At 39.8% G+C, this 16636-nt stretch overlaps 1 protein-coding gene across 2 annotated transcripts in view; it reads left to right on the top strand.

Moving 5' to 3' along the window:
• MAP3K7CL (MAP3K7 C-terminal like) overlaps window positions 1-16636 on the top strand; it is a 48377-nt gene that overhangs the window by 19420 nt on the left and 12321 nt on the right. For both annotated transcript variants that reach the window (XM_010800922.4, XM_010800924.3), the window contains one exon: window positions 11958-12073. In XM_010800922.4, coding sequence (XP_010799224.1) covers window positions 11958-12073 — 116 coding nt within the window. The remainder of the gene's footprint in view (window positions 1-11957; window positions 12074-16636) is intronic.

The following is a 16636-nucleotide window of genomic DNA, read 5'->3' as shown; positions in this document are numbered from 1 at the left end:
CCTCTGGGTCCTCCCAGTGCACCAGTCCCAAGCATCCAGTATCGTGGATCGAATCTGGACTGGCGACTCGTTTCATACATGATATTATACATATTTCAAGGCATTGAATGGCATTGAATGGCAAGAATGGCATTGAAATATGTATAATATCATATAAAAATTATTTTAACTGAAGGATAATTGCTTTACAACGTTGGTTTCATTTCTGCCATATATCAGCATGAGTTAGCTATAGATGTACATATGTCCCCTCCCTCGTGAACCCCCCTCCCACCTCCCACCCTTTCCCAGCCCTCTAAGTTGTTATAGCAAGCTCCTCCTTTGAAGGCGTTTTGGACATGGGGGTGGTCTGGTGCCTGCTCTCCTTACCTGTGGGTGTTTCTGGGCCATTGCAGTTTTGGCCCATGGTGGGTTGGTGATCTAGTGATAAACTACAAGGGAGACTTGGCATGTGTGGCAAGATTCAGAATACTTTTCATTTCTCAACTCCACCCTTATCTCCTCCCAAGTTCTCTGAGAATTCTTAAAAATAGAATGTAATTATTTTAAGCTAAATCTTCTGAATACTTTATGTACTTATGGAAAACCCTAATGAACTTTTTGACCGACCTGATATTTTGTATGCATAATTTATGGATGATCTATCAAAGGTATCCTCTTTTAATACACCAGAATTATTTGGAAGGAGCTAATTTATGACACATTAATTTTCTTCAGATGATATATGATGATTTCAGAAAGATGACTTTAGGAAGAGGTTCTGCTGAAAACACTGGATACTGGCCTTGGGTCAGATGTTCTCTTGAGTACTTCACTTTGCAGTCACATTTAGACCAGTCTAGTAGCGGTCTGGAATCCCATTACAGATATTTGTTTAGTCACCACTTTTTTCCCTCTGAATACCAATTCTGAAAATCTTTGACGGGGGCAGGGGGTTACCACCTCCAGTTAGTTCCCAGCTGATGTTTCTCCTTGACTTATACTTGGCAGTTTTCACATTTGTGGATGTGCCTGGTATCCTAATGCCATTTGAATTTGGGACCCCCAGACTGGAACGGCCCTTGACAGAGGTGGAAAGAACCAAGAATGAGCCCTGTGCAACCCGAGATAGGGTCCTTTTTTTGTAATCTGGAAGCACCCAGGTTGGGTCTGAAGAGTGGTGCTCCACTGCTGGGGTGGTCCCCTGAAAACGTACCCAACATGGGTACATGTTGACTAGACGTGGTGCTGACCCAACATGGGTCAACATCAGGCGTGATCAGACCTCCTGGAGAAGCCCTTACCTCATCTCTGCACAGTCCTGGGTGTTGTCCCAGCCCTCCAATAGAAAGCCTGCCAACAGAGCCGTATCAATAATGTAGAGATTACTGAAGGTGGTCCAGGAGGTGGGAGGTTATGACCACACAGCTGTCAAAAGACAGCTCCATTCTCCTCTAAAATGTCTTCTGCAGCTATTATCTACAGTACCTCCTTCTTCTCCCGTCCCCATGTGGGGTCTTCCACCCAACTCTCCTGATTCCTGAGGTATAACCCCACCCCCCAGCCTCTCTTCTCATCATGGAGGACAACTCAGCCGTTCCTCTGCTTTCCAGTCTGGCACGTTCACATGACATACAGCCTCCCTTGCTTAGGTTCTGTCCTTCCAGAGGCCTGTGTATGTGCTACTCGTGGTGTAGTTGGGATTGCAAAATAATAACTCTATTTTTTTCCCCAGTCACAGCTTTTCTCCTTTATTTTACTGTTACCTCAAAGCTATTTTATTATCATAGGAGTCAGCTGAAATTAAGGAGTTAACATGTTTTGGAAAATAAAAGAGTGAATGTGTGTTCAGATTCTTATTCCCCCATCAATAGTGTGGATCATGAATTCTACTCTTTTGTATTGACAATTTTTTTTCCTTTGGAACATTAATGGTCTTCTCTGACTCGTGGATCATTCTTCACAGGATTCATAGCACCCCTGGAAGTTATCCAGATAATTCTTCTGTTAAAGTATTGCAAGATCCATTTGAATTTTACAGCTTTAATCCCATTTGACATATACTAGAAATTAAGTCTATTTAATTATTTAATCCAGTGAGACTATTTCATTTTCATTGAGCTTTAATGAATTAGTCAGTTGAGAGGCTGTCTTCTGCTTCAGGGGTTATGATACCCCCAACTTTCCAAACCCTCAGCTTTCACACCCTCAACTTTCTCACCCTAAAATATGGCATTGCTTTTTCATTTTTTTTTAAAGAGTTTTGGATGTGGAACATTTTTAAAGTCTTTACTGGATTTATTACAATATTGCTTCTGTTTTATATTTTGTTTCTTTGGCCACGAGGCACACAAGATCTTAGCTCCCTGACCACATGCCCTGAATTGGAAGGCAAAGTCTTAATTAACCACTGCACCATCAGGGAAGTCCCTATAGTATTGTTTTACCACTTCATGACTAGAGAGAACATTCCCAGCAGTACAACTAAAAGCACTTAAGTGAGGGCTTGTTTTTTGGGTGAAGGATCTGATTGAGTTTGTTATAAACATTTACCATTAGTCAAGCCATTTGGTTAGTGTTGCCTCTGTCTAAGACTGTTGTCTGTTACCTTTATTATACATTCTAGGGTATGAGTGACTAAAATATATGAAGATAAGGATTGAGAGGGGAAAGATAACACAAAGCTATATCTAAAAGCAGATTCTTATTTCCATGCTTAGCATAAGCATATAAATTTAAGCCACTCTGCAGCAGAAAGTCTCTATATTGAAAGCAATGAAAATGCTTTATGTATGAAAGGAACCATCGATTCCGTGGAGCAGGCTGTCTTTACAGTCAGTTCCTTGTGCTTTCATCACATAATAATGGCTCTTGGAATTTTACCGACCATCATAATCCTCTACAGAAGAATAAAAGTTAGGTTACAGAGGTATATGAGTGCTTTGTGGTTGTAACTGTTTGCTTGAGGATGAACTGATTCTTACTTGTCTCTGAAAAAGTGTAAGTGAAAGTTTCTGACTCTTTGTGACCCTGTGGACTGTAAACTGCTGGGCTCCTCCATCTGTGGAATTCTCCAGGCAAGAATACTGGAGTGGGTAGCAATTCCCTTCTTCAGGAAGTCTTCCCAACCCAGCGATCTAACCCAGGCCTTCTGTACTGCAGGCAGATTCTTTACTATCTGAGCCACCAGGGAAGCCCTCAGTTCAGTTCAGTTCAGTTGCTCAGTGGTGTCCGACTCTTTGCGACTCCATGAATCGCAGCACGCCAGGCCTCCCTGTCCATCACCAACTCCCGGAGTTCACTCAGACTCACGTCCATCGAGTCAGTGATGCCATCCAGCCATCTCATCCTCCGTCGTCCCCTTCTCCTCCTGCCCCCAATCCCTTGCAGCATCAGAGTCTTTTCCAATGAGTCAGCTCTTTGCATGAGGTGGCCAAAGTACTGGAGTTTCAGCTTCAGCATCATTCCCTCCAAAGAAATCCCAGGGCTGATCTCCTTCAGAATGGACTGGTTGGATCTCCTTGCAGTCCAAGGGACTCTCTAGAGCCTTATAAATATGAAAAGTAATTGATGCTAGGTGATGATTGCTAAGCCCTGCTCTCTGCATACCCTCACATTTAAATCCCACCCATGCACATTGAGTGTTACTTGGACAAGGGGTGTTTTGCCACAAATGATCTCATTTGATCCTTGCAACACTTGTGTAAACTATTATGTCTCTGCTTTAAGGATGAAACATGTGAGTCAAATTTTGGTCTACATAAATTTGCCTGACTAGATCTCTGATTCTGAATCTAGGTAACATTTTTTTCTTTTCAACTGTGGCAGAACCTATGGGCTGCTTAAATTACATGGATAGGTGGAGAATGTCTGATTTGTGAGGTTGCTATACTGTGGTTGTAGAACAGACTTGTAAAATCTGTTCTGACTTTCGGATGTCCATTACACACTCTTTCATAGTTTATAAAATGCAGCTATCAAGTATTTGGTAGTTACTCTACCTACATTTTGACCCCCAAGATTTTTCAGTTGCTTTGCCAAGAATCTGGACATGTTTGAGCATGTAATTCATGGTGCTTCTATTTTCACAGAAGCCAAAAAAAGCCTTGGGCAAGAATAGCAGTGACAAACATTTCTCTTGATGTCTCTATTAATGCGAAATGTTGGGCAAGAGACCTTGGGGGTAAGGTAGGTGTTAAAATGAGCAACTCTATATAGGCCTCAGCCCAGTGGCAGATGGTAGGTTGATTCTATTTTGTGTGGATTCCTTTCCTGGAACTTGGTTTCTAAATTCTTCATGTCCATTAGGGGCAGTGTTTGGGCAGAGCTAGTTTAGACCGTACTGTCGAAAGAAAGGAGGTTCAACTCTATGTCCACTTGTAAGAATGAATGAAAAACATGACTTTTCTTTAGGCCTCTGTTTCCTTTTATTTGAAGAAGAGGCCATGACTGACCTCCCTCTCTTTTCTGAAGGATGGCACAATCCTTTAACAGTCCCAGGGTCTGCTCAGAACCAAATTTGTCTTATTAGTAAAATTTAACCATGTTGCTATGTTTTGGAGATTGTAGTTTGACCTATGGAAGATCCAAAGCTAAGCTTTGTGATCTTTTTTACCCTGGGAAGATTATGCTTTTATAATCAGGTGGAGGGCATGCCAACACCTAGATTGCAATAAACTTGTTAAGGAGAGTGACAACCACCGGGGTATGCACAGTGGCATCAGGCTGACCTGAATTTGGACCATCGCTCCCCATCTACTAGTTTTGTAATTTGGAACATGTTATTTCCTTTTTGTAAACCTCACTTTTTTTTTTTTTCAATTTCTTTCTCTTTTTTTTTTGGCCATGCCGTGGGACATGTGGGATCTTAGTTCCCTAACCAGGGATCGAACCCACGTCCCTTGCATTGGAAGCCCCGAGGTGTTAAACACTCAACTTCCAGGGAAGTCCCAAACCTCACTTTTTTGACCTGCAAAGTAGAGAAAATATCTCATATCATTGTGCAAATTAAATGAGATGATGAATAGATATAGCACAGTACTTGGCAAAATAATTGCTCAATTAATATTAATTTCCTGCTTTAGTGAAATTGTTTATTGAATGAACTATTGAAGTACCAGTATCTTCATATGTGTAAAATGAAATGAGAGAAGCATCTCTTTGGATTTTTTGAGTTAGGAATAGAGATGCCCTCTTCTTTAAGATATTTGGAAAACAAAGACTTTTTTTTTTTTTTTTTAAATCAAATTGAGCAATAGCTTCAGTCCCTTCTAAGGTCCTCCCATCTAATATGAGAAGACAGTAACAGGTGTCTCTGCAGTACACATTGAACTTGCTTTTTTCTCAGACAGAGTTTGGTAAGTCCAGAAACTGATGTCACCTCCACAAATAACCAATTTCTTAGCTTTGGTTGTGTACTATAGTATCTTGTTATCCTAGCAGTCTCTCCTGAAACTTCTTTTAGGTCTTGCATCAGTGTATCACTTGCTGTCTGGGAAACAAAGATGGTATAAAATGGAGGATGAGCATTCCAGGATTCTACTACAGTGCTCTTGAACATCCAGATAAAGCACTAAAAAAAGTCCTGCCATTTTCTCTCTCACACACGTATTAAAAAGTATATTACAGCTTTTTTTTTTTTGGCTGCTGTGACTACACAGAAAACATATATAGATTACTTGGAGCTTTACAATGATACCTTTATTATTATTATTTTTTGAGCAGCCCAGTTTTTAGGCTATGCATTCTCAGAAACATTTGGGATACTCGACTTATCTGTCCCTTTAATACTGCTTATGTTGATAGAATTGACCTAAATATCCTTCATTCCAATATTATATAATATAATGTTATATTATATAAAATTTTATGTGTAATGTAAAATTATATATGTATAACAATATATAAAATTTTATGTGTTTAATATATTGTATATATGTAATATATAATGATATAATGTGTTATGTAATGTATAAGATATGCTATAATTATTACTTAGTGATGACTTTGACCATGATGTAGATACTATGGAAATGTCAATTCTTAAAATGGTAAAAAAAATATTTACAATTCCGAGATAAAAGAGTTTTCAAATATGGCAGTTAGTCCTGACTGTGGTTTTCCACTTAGTTATAACAGATTACACTTGCTCATTTGGGGACATTGAAATGAGAAAAAATTTAAACCAGACACCTTCTGTGCTACCCCCAAAATAAAGATAACACCAAGAATCAAGGAATAAATAAGAAGTCTGCTCAGCAACTGTAGAATATTTATTTCTCTAAATATATCTTCTGTATGGGAAGCTGGGAGAGGAAAATTAAATTCTTACGTTTTTTAAGTGGATGGGGCCAGTAGTATTTGAAGAAGCCAAGTAGAAAACGGAAATGCTTTAGCTGGCTTTGCCCCTTGCGGAGAGATGCTTGGCTTGGTCTGTTCCCACGGGGCTCTTTCCAGAGGACAGAGTCCATTTCGGGAGGAGCTAGCTATAAAACGATGGATAGGATGGTGTGGCTCAAGCCAGCATTCTTGGAACAGGAGCCTGTGGTTTCTCTCTTACTTCATCTTGTTAAATTGGTCCTGATGATTGGGGTGGATACCAGAGATCGTAGTGGTTCACTCACGCTGCCGTGTAATTTAAAGCCCTTGCAAACTCTATCCTTAGGCAGCGGCAGGATGAGGGAGGGGATGGGGGTGAGGAGGAACTGCCTTCTCCTAGGCTCTGACTTCATCCAAACCCCAATCTGTGTCTTGGGAAAGTGTGTTTCAACGTTCGCTTGAGACACTGTCAAGGGAAGGTCTTAATTTAGCCTTCTTAGAACTGGCTGTGTTGTGAGGAGACCAGAGACCACATATTGAGTTATCGGAAAAGTTGTTTCTGCAGTTTTGCAGAGTTTGTGCTCTAGTGCCCGAAGAATATTTTTATGTTTTCATTTTCTTTTCTTTTTTGCAAATGATGGTATACTTGGGATTTTTTTCAAACTTAAATCTTTGATTTTATATTGGGGTATAACTGGTTGATAGTGTTGTGATTGTTTCAGGTGAACAGTGAAGGGACTCAGCCGTACATATACATGTATCCGTTCTCCCCCAAACTCCCCTCTCATCCAGGCCAGCACATAACATTGAGCAGAGTTCCCTGTGCTATACAATAAGTTCTTGTTGGTTATCCATTTTGAATATAGCAGTGTGTACGTGACCTTCCCAAAGTCCCTAACTCAAATAGGGTATCTTTGGCTTCCATTTCTTTGAAATTCAATATTTCGTTCTTTAAATAAGAATGTGCAATACATGCATCCAAACGAAGGGAGAATTTAGGGTAACTGTGGAGAAAGTAACAAGGAAAATTGCTCTTAATGAAGCGAAAAGAAATTCAGTGTCAACATTGAGTTTACTTATTGCTTGTCCATTCCTAGCATGGGAATATAAGTATGAAAATCTCTTGACGGAGAATAGTCAAAATCAAAGAGAATTGAAATAAAAAATAAAAGTGCTATAGATACATGAGAATTTACTGTATAGCACAGAGAAACGTATTCAATATATTGTAATAACCTATAATGGAAAAGAATCTGAAAAAGAATGTATATATATGTATATGTACACTTATATAACCAAATCACTTTGCTGTATACATCTGAAACTAACACAAAATTATAAATCAACTATACTTAAAATTTAAAAAAAAGTGTTAATTATTATTCCAAGAAGTTAATAGCTGTTTTTCATCTGGTTACTACAGGCATTCTTTTACATTATTTTTTAGGTTTTTATTTCTTTTAGTGTGAGCACATGCTAAATAGTATCTTAAACCAACGTGTGACTGATTGATTCATGAGTGCCAGTAAACTGTCACCTGATGTAAGCCTACTAGTAGCTCCATTTTAAAATTGGAAACCTGATTCCTGTGCTTGAATTTTAGGAACCTATTTCCTCAGGCGAACACTTTATTCAGTGAACTCTGTTGGGTAAATATTGTCTCCTATTTTGAGGGCTTATTAGAAGGGAAGAGAGACTCATGTTTGGTGAAGGCCGTATGGTATGATGCGCACACACACACCCACATTATGCCATGAAACAGTGAGAGTGGGCTGTGTCATGCTGGGCCACACATCCCATTACTCTGTAGTTCTGTTTAATATCAGGTAAATTCCTGTTGGGATGAGAACAATATGTGCTTAGAAAACTCTTGGATTAGTTTCCTGAAATGGGGTAAATGACCAATGATGTTAAATGCCATTCCAGAGACAGTGGGTCCTGCTGACCAGAGGGCACTTTGGTTTGTCCAGCAACATTTGGGTTAGTGGTACACAGTTTCAAGTTATAAAGGGGTAGGGAATTTTAATTCCCTGGGGAGAAATTTGGGAAGGAGAGAAAGATAGGGTGTGAACAAAGTGAGTCTCAGATGGGGAATCCTGCAAGCGATGCTTGGAAGATGGGTTGGGGGCAGCAGAAGGATCTAATGACACTTTTTTTTTTTCCATTAACTTTTAAAAAAATTGTGGTAAAAACACATAACATAGTGTTAAGTATATTTGTATTGTTGTGTAACCAATCATCAGAACATTTGCATCTTGCAAAACTGAAACTCTATTCTCATTAACCAATAATTCCTCATTTATACGCACCAGCCCCTGGCAACTTAAAAAGATAATTTTACAATATTGTGGTGGTTGTGCAATATCACTTCTCACCTTGCTTAAAAAAAATCTATTTTGCTCTTCAGTGCTTTTATGCAAATTGGAAGAATGTGTATTGGTGCTGAGTTACAAGTCAGGCTGGGTGAAGACAGAGCTCTTAGGGGCAGGAGATTGACATGAACCCTGGCATCATTTTACTCCCTAAAAACCCTGAACACTAAGTATTTTTGGCTTTTTAAAAAGTTAAGAAAAACATCTTAATTGTGGGCAGACTTGAAAATATTGTGATATATAGCATGGTCAGCCTGCTGAGAGCATGTGAGGATATCAAATATATCTTGAAATGCTCCCTTTCCTCATGTCCCTTTAGCATGATTGATCATGCTACCAGTACATAAAAACATCTTCAAATTTCCCACAGTTAAAAACTGCCAACAGGGACTTCCCTGGTGGTCCGGTGGTTAATACTTCGCCTTTCAGTGCGAGGGGGTGCAAATTCAGTCCCTGGTCAGGGAACTAGATCCCATATGCCTCGTGGCCAAAAAACCAAAACATAAAACAGAAGCAATCTTGCAACAAACTCAATAAAGGCTTTTTAAATGGTTCACATAAAAGAAAATCATTTAGAATATACAATGGATTACCTGGTTCTGCTTAGCTGGGTCTTTTTTTCTTAAAGTCATGATAAACCAAGAAGACACATATATTTGAACAATTTAAAAATGAATCTAGGGACTTTTCTGGTGGCCCAATAGTTAAGACTCCTCACTTCCAATGCAGGGGGCACAATTTCGATCCCTGGTCAGGGAACTAAGATTCTACATGCCAGGCATTGCAGCCACAAAGTTAAATAAATTAGTTTAAAAAAAGCTTTTAGAAAAACAATGCCAATAAAAAAAGAAGTCATGAAAACCTTGCCCCTTTAATAAAAAGCATTTCATGTTGGCAAGCCAAGGGGGAAAACAGGCCTCTCGCCTCTTAAGAAAATTATTATTTGTAATTTTCAGTGTTCCTTTTAAACCATAGCAGCAAAGGGCATTTTTCTCCCTTTCCGTGACTTCTCTCATCTGTATCCTCTTTGGCATGCAAGCATGGAGTCCTAGAATTTTCTGGCTGTCACATAGGTGGCTATGCTGAATTCATCGTGCGGGTACCTCCATGTGGCAGCTTATGGGCTGAGCTGAATATAGTTTATGAGTGTTCAAAAGGGCAGGAAATAGGATGTGTTGAGTCTTAGGGCTTTCCAGTAGGCAAATCCTTTAACAGGGCACAGGTGATTTAATAGCAGCTTGGCAAGGGTACCCAGAGTAAATTGCTTTCATTACTCTTACTTTACACCTGGTCATTTGCCAGTATAACAGGTGAAAATTGAGGAGGGGGTGGTGATTTCTAGGACTAGAGGAGCCAGGAGTTCTGAACGCCTTTGGCGATGGCTTTATCTCCTGGGGTGAGTTGTACTGTAATACTCCTGGGCACTACTTTGCAATTTATTTCACTATAAAAAGGCATAATTGTTCCAACAGGCTGAGTTTATGCTGTGAATGTGTCCATAGGGCGGTGAGGAAAAATACTGCATAATAGAATTATTGGATGAATTTCCATAGATTAGAACACAACAGATGTTCCACATAAAGGTTAATTTCATCCACATTTACTCTGAATTTTATTTCGTTTAGAAGATCTCTACTCAGAAGGCTTCATGACAAATAGGAAGGGTTATCTGATTTATCAGTCAGATTTTATAGAATTTTGTAGAACTTTCTAGAATTTTTTTGGCATCTTGGGTGAGACTGCTAAATATGACACCCAAAGAAATCAGTTTCTTTGAAGAATATAATGAGAGGCACAAGTAGTAAGGAATTCATTATTTCTCATTTACTAATATAAAATTAGTGAGATTGTAACCTAGTCAGACACATAGCATACATATTTAAGAATACTGTGAAGAGAAGGTTAGACAGAAGAGCCTGTATAACGATTAAGTGATCTTTCTCAGGTACTGGGCTTCCCTGGTGGCTCAGATGCTAAAGAATGCAGGAGACCTGGGTTCGATCCCTGGGTTGGGAAGATCCCTGGAGAAGGGAATGGCAACTCCCTCCAGTATTCTTGCCTGGAGAATCTCAAGGACAGAGGAGCCTGGTGGGCTAGAGTCCTTGGGGTCGCAAAAGAGTCAGACACAACTGAGCGACTAACACTTTCTCAGATATTACTCAACATTTTTCTATTCAATAATTGAAAAAGGTGATTACAAACCTCTTTAAAAGAATATTAACTAGTTTTTCTCAAAGTAATGTGTTTAATAACATGCTGCTAATTAGAACTTAGAATTGCGAACTGAGGGAAAGCCAATTCTTTAAAAATAAATTCTAGAAAGAAGTCAGCATGTTGTGGTTAGAAAAACTTGTGTGCTGGCTGTTGTCCCCCTCAAGGATGGGAGAAAAGCACAGACAGGAATCCTTGTTCTCTTTGTTTTATTTGGGATTTGGTCTTTCATATGGTTGGTTAATTGTTGCAAGCATTATTTCCAGGCCAGCATCATTTCTTCAGTTTGGCTTCCTTTCTTTGTTTTTATTTTTTTCTCTTGGAGTATAGTTGATGTACAATGTTGTGTTAGTTTCAAGTGTACAACAAAGTCAATCAGTTATACACACGCATCTTATTTTTTTAAGATTCTTTTCTCACAAAAGTCCTTACAGACTATTGAATAGTGTTTCCTGTGCTATACAGTAAGCACTTATTAGTTATCTATTTTATGTATAGTGATGTGTGTACGTTCATCCCAGTCTCACAATTTATTCCTCCTCCTATTCTCCCCTGGTAACCATAGGTTTCTTTTCTATTTTTGTGACTCTATATATTTATTTCTTTTTGTAAGTAAGTTTATTGGATTCCTTTCTTGGAGGGCTCCTCCTCTCTACGAGTTGCATTTATGCCTCTGGGCATCAGGAATAGAAATCAAGGGGTAATTGAAACAGACAACCGAAATATTCTCTAAAGCAGAGTTTAAGATTCTTAGAATTATAGGGGACTTATTTTTCAGTGCATGGCAGGTAGCTGACCTGTCATGGGTCTCAGGGCTCTGGCCTGGGCCTGAGGGTGCCCTGGAATAACACTGGACGATGCCTGCGGCAGGGGGTGGGGGGGTTGGGTGGGGGGGTTATTGGGCCACTTCTCCATTTGTAGTCAAATAGAATCAGCCAGTCCCTGTCCAGTGTGGATTGACAATGCCATTCTCCTGAAAAACCTCTTCCTCTAAAGATCACCAGGATAGCACAGTGGTTGGCAATTTATTCTGCTACAAGGAAATGGACTGATTTCTTTCTTTTTTTTTTGGTGAAGCCTCTGCCGCCTTGTCATGACTCCATGGAATCCATGCAGGTGTACAAGCAGCACTGCCAGATAGCAGAAGAATACCGCGAGGTGAAAAAGGAGATCGCCCTGCTGGAGGAAAGAAAGTAAGTAGTGTGCCGCCCCCGGGTACCCTCATCCTTGACCGCTGACTGCTGCTCATGGACGGTGGACGGTAGGGGAGGACAGGCTGAGCATGGGGGCGAGAGGGAAGGAGACAGGTGGGCAGGAGAACTTTCTGTGGTTCAGGGTTCTGTGCCTTCATCTGTGATTCTAGGAGTGATAAAGAGGAACTGTGCTGGATGAAAGAGACCGGCCAGAGGAGCCAGGGCAGTGTGTCCTACTCAAAACTTAACTTTTAACGAGCATTCTTTAATTCAGGAAATCAAAGATGCTAAAATACCGCCTGGAGCCACGTGGTGTTCCCTGAGAATGTGCTCAAAGGCCCAGGGCACTTTGTCTTAGGGTGGATTTTAATTAATGCTTGAATGCTGGCATGCCCACCTCAGGTAGAGAAGCCACTGGGATGGCTCCTTGGGATAAGGTAAATGTGTTAGTTGATTAACTGTATTTTATAGCTCAATAGTCCAGTAAGTTTTCTTTTTCTTTTTTTATCTTCACAGCTTCTATTATCATTAAAGTTCTGCTGAAGGGAGTTAGGCAGTTTATTAATTAAAGCATTCTCACTTTACCTACTCATAACTTTATGCTTCTGAATTCTCCTCCTTTTTTTATATTAAACTTTTTGCTTCGTATTGGAGTATAGCTGATTAACAATGTTGTGAGAGTTTCAGGTGGACAGCAAAGGGACTCAGCCATACATGTATCCATTTTCTTGATTGCACTAAATTCTGCCGATATCAACTCGGTGATCCCCGTTCTTTCATCCTTTCAAAGCATCAGACACTTTTTTTTCATAGCTTTGGTCAGTGTGTACTTACACATTTATTAGGGAGATCTTTTGATGGATATTTGCATCTCCTGCTAAATGGCAAGTGTCCTAAAAAGGGAGGATAGTCAGGTGTTTCCCACCATCATTTTCCTGAAGCACAATACATAGCGTGTAGATACTGAATCAAGTTTCGGTGAATGAGTGACACATAATCCAAACATATTGTGAGTCTTTAAGTTTCTGCTCTTCTTCTTCCTACTGGAGTGATACATGGTATCACAACATATTTCTATTTATACTTATATAAAGCATAATTTTTAAATGACTCTAAGGGAAACATATTTTGTTTTGAGAGATTTATGAAGCTCTCGGGACCCTTTGAAGACTCCCCAGAATGGTAGTTGGACAGGATAATATGGTGGGGAGCAGCACTGGTTTTAGGGTCGGACATCATTTATGCTAAGACCAGTTGGCATGTTGCAAATATCTTCTTACTTCCTTGAAGTGAAGTGAAGTTGCTCAGTTGTGTCCAACTCTTTGCGACCCCGTGGACTGTATCCCACCAGGCTCCTCTGTCCATGGGATTCTCCAGGCAAGAATACTGGAGTGGGTTGCCATTTCCTTCTCCAGGGGATCTTCCCAACCCAGGGATCGAACCCAGGTCTCCCACATTTCAGGCAGATGCTTTAACCTCTGAGCCACCAGGGAAGCCCTCTTACTTCCTTACTTTCCTTCAAATATAAAGTCATACCTGGACTTTTGGCTATAGGGCATTGAAAGATGCTCATGAGGAGATGAGAAACACAACTTTTCCTTTGTATGTCTGAGACTTACTTTTTGGTCTAAAGAGTTTTCACAAATTGGTTGGAATGCTTTGATTGTACATTTGCATACAATCTGAGTCCTTCAAAAAGTGTCATAAAGGAACTGAAGATGCCTATCAATAATGTAACCAGTGATGAAGTTAAGAGAGGACTTGTATTATCAGTGGCTTATAAACGTATCTTCCAGTTGGTGTGTATGTGTGTGTTAACTATGGTGTTGTGACAGGAAAAAAAGCCCCAGGTAAATTATGTATTTATTTGTAAATAATAAATATTTTAGACTGAAGTTATAGTGTTATTTAAATTAGCTGCATGTGTAGCTTTTTTTGGGGGGGTGGCAATACAAGACTTTCCCACTAAATTATATGTTTTGTAAGTGTATATTTTTATATGCTGCATCAAAAAATACAATAGGACAACATTATGAGATCTCATAATACAATATGAGAGTGATTCATTGCTCTCTTATTGAAGCATATTCTTGCTGTTTCTGCAAAACTCATCTTATTTCCTCTCTCAAGCCTATTTGGAAGGGTTTGGAGTTTTCTTGAAATCATGATGTTATCTTTTTTTTTCTCCCTAAGTAATTCACTAGATTTTAGACAAAGACCAGATTCTTTGATTATTTTTTTCCTTTCTTTTTGGTAAAGTCTCTCAAAGTCCTTTTTATTCATTCTAGTTTCTGCCATTTGGGATTGGGACTTGTTACTTCAAATCTTGGTCAGTGTAATATTCTAACTGGTTTCCCTGCCTGTGGTTTCACATTGCTGGAGAAGGACATGAAGTTCTCCGCCTAGATTGTGAGATCTGCCTCAGTATGGTCTTAGTACCTCTGCAGAATGTTTTAGCTCATTCTCGCCTATTCACTTTTCCTGCCTCAGTGCCCTTGCTCACATCAGGCTCTGTCTAGAGTCTCCTTCGTTCCTCTTCATCTGTCCAAACGCTACCCTTGAAAAGAACTTAGCCTGTATCCCTCCCCAACCACCCCACCGCTTTTCCTGGGTGAAGAAAAACTTACTGGAATGATTCTTTGGGCACTTTTTGTAGGCTAGTGTTATCAGTAGTTACTCACTGACTGGGCTCAGATGGTAGAGAATCTGCCTGCAATGCAGGAGACGTGAGTTTGATCCCTGTATCATGAAGATCCCCTGGAGAAGGAAATGGCAACCCACTCCAGTATTCTTGCTTGAGAAATCCCATGGACAGAGGAGCCTACAGTCGGCTACAGTTCATGGGTCACAGAGTCAGACACGACTGAGCGACTATCACTATTACTGAACTGTATGTCCTGTCTTTCTGATTCTGTCTAGCTCCCTGCAGAGCTCGATACCCTTTAACTTCTCTTTGTATCCCAGTCACTGAATAGGGAGTTGAGCATAGGATAAAATATGAGTTGGGGTGATTTACAGTGGCCGATTATAGGAGATCGTTATATCCACCATGTAGCATTTTTTATTTGTAATTTGTATGGTCTGTATTTAAAATATGGAGTCAGTATCAGAAGTAAAGAATTGCTAAGATAAATTGTTAAAACTGGAAGTATGGTTATGTTTTATATTTGTAAAAAAATGAGCTTGATCCTACAAAGGCTTTGTGTGGTTCATTTTGTTTTTTTTTAACACTTTACTGAAGTGGGCTTCCCTGGTGGCTCAGATGGTAAAGCGTTTGCCACAAGGAAATGGCAAACCACTCCAGTACTCTTGCCTCGAAAATTCCATGGACTGAGGAGCCTGGTAGGCGGACACGACTAAGTGACTTCACTTTCATTTTATTGAAGTAGAAATTCATTTTGCAACAGATATTCTCCTAAATGGTCTTTGTGTTTAGGCAAGATTGTTGTTCAGTTGCCAAGTTGTGTCCGACTCTTTGTGACGCCATGGACGGCAGCATGCCAGGCTTCCTTGTCCTTCACTGTCTCCTGGAGTTTGGTCAAACTCATGTCCATTGATTTGGTGATGCTATTCAACTATCCCGTTCTCTGTCGTCCCCTTCTCCTCCTGACCTCAATCTTGCCCAGCTTCAGGGTCTTTTCCAGTGAGTTGGCTCTTCGCATCAGGTGGCCAGAGAATTGGAGCTTCAGCTTCAGCATCAGTTCTTCCAATGAATACTCTGATTTCCTTTAGGATTGACTGGCTTGATCTCCTTGCAGTCCAAGAGACTCTCAAGAGTCTTCTCCAACACCACAATTTGAAAACATCAATTCTTTGGCACTCAGCCTTCTTTATAGTTCAACTCTCACATTCATACATGACTACTGGAAAAACCATAGTTTTGACTGGATGGACCTTTGTTAGCAAAGTGATATCTCTGCTTTTTAATACACTGTCTAGGTTTGTCATAACTTTTCTTCCAAGGAGCAATTGTCTTTTAATTTTGTGGCTGCAGTGATTTTGGAGCCTGAGAAAATAAAATCTGTCATTATTTCCACTTTTCCCTCTTCTCTTTGCCATGAAGTGATGGAGCCGGATGCCATGATCTTAGTTTTTGGATTGTTGAATTTTAAGCCAGCTTTTTCATTCTCCTATTTCACCCTCATCAAGAGGCTCTTTAAAGGGAAAAAAAAAAAAAGTCTCTTTAGTTCCTCTTTACTCTCTGCCATTAGAGTAGTATCATCTGCATATCTGAGGTTGTTAATACTTAGTCAAAATAGAGTGGACCAAATGGATTTGACTGAAATAAATCAGCTCTTCATTTTTCAATCATTTGGATGAGCATTTCTTCCCTATATTTAATAAAATGTGACTGATTACGTTGCTTCTGGATATATCTATATCTATGACTGGATATATATACATCCAGAGAATGGATATATATGACTGAGTTCCTTTGCTGTCCACTGAAACTCTACGACATTGTTAATTGGCTATAACACCAGTACAAAATAAAGCGTTAAAAAAAAGAACAGCCACTGCGTTCAGCTGTGCAGTGAATGTTCCATACCACACTGAGAGGGG

Source organism: Bos taurus, chromosome 1 (assembly GCF_002263795.3).
Source record: "Bos taurus isolate L1 Dominette 01449 registration number 42190680 breed Hereford chromosome 1, ARS-UCD2.0, whole genome shotgun sequence".
In the NCBI taxonomy this organism is placed as follows: domain Eukaryota; kingdom Metazoa; phylum Chordata; class Mammalia; order Artiodactyla; family Bovidae; genus Bos; species Bos taurus.
This window is presented reverse-complemented; position numbering and strand designations above follow the sequence as displayed.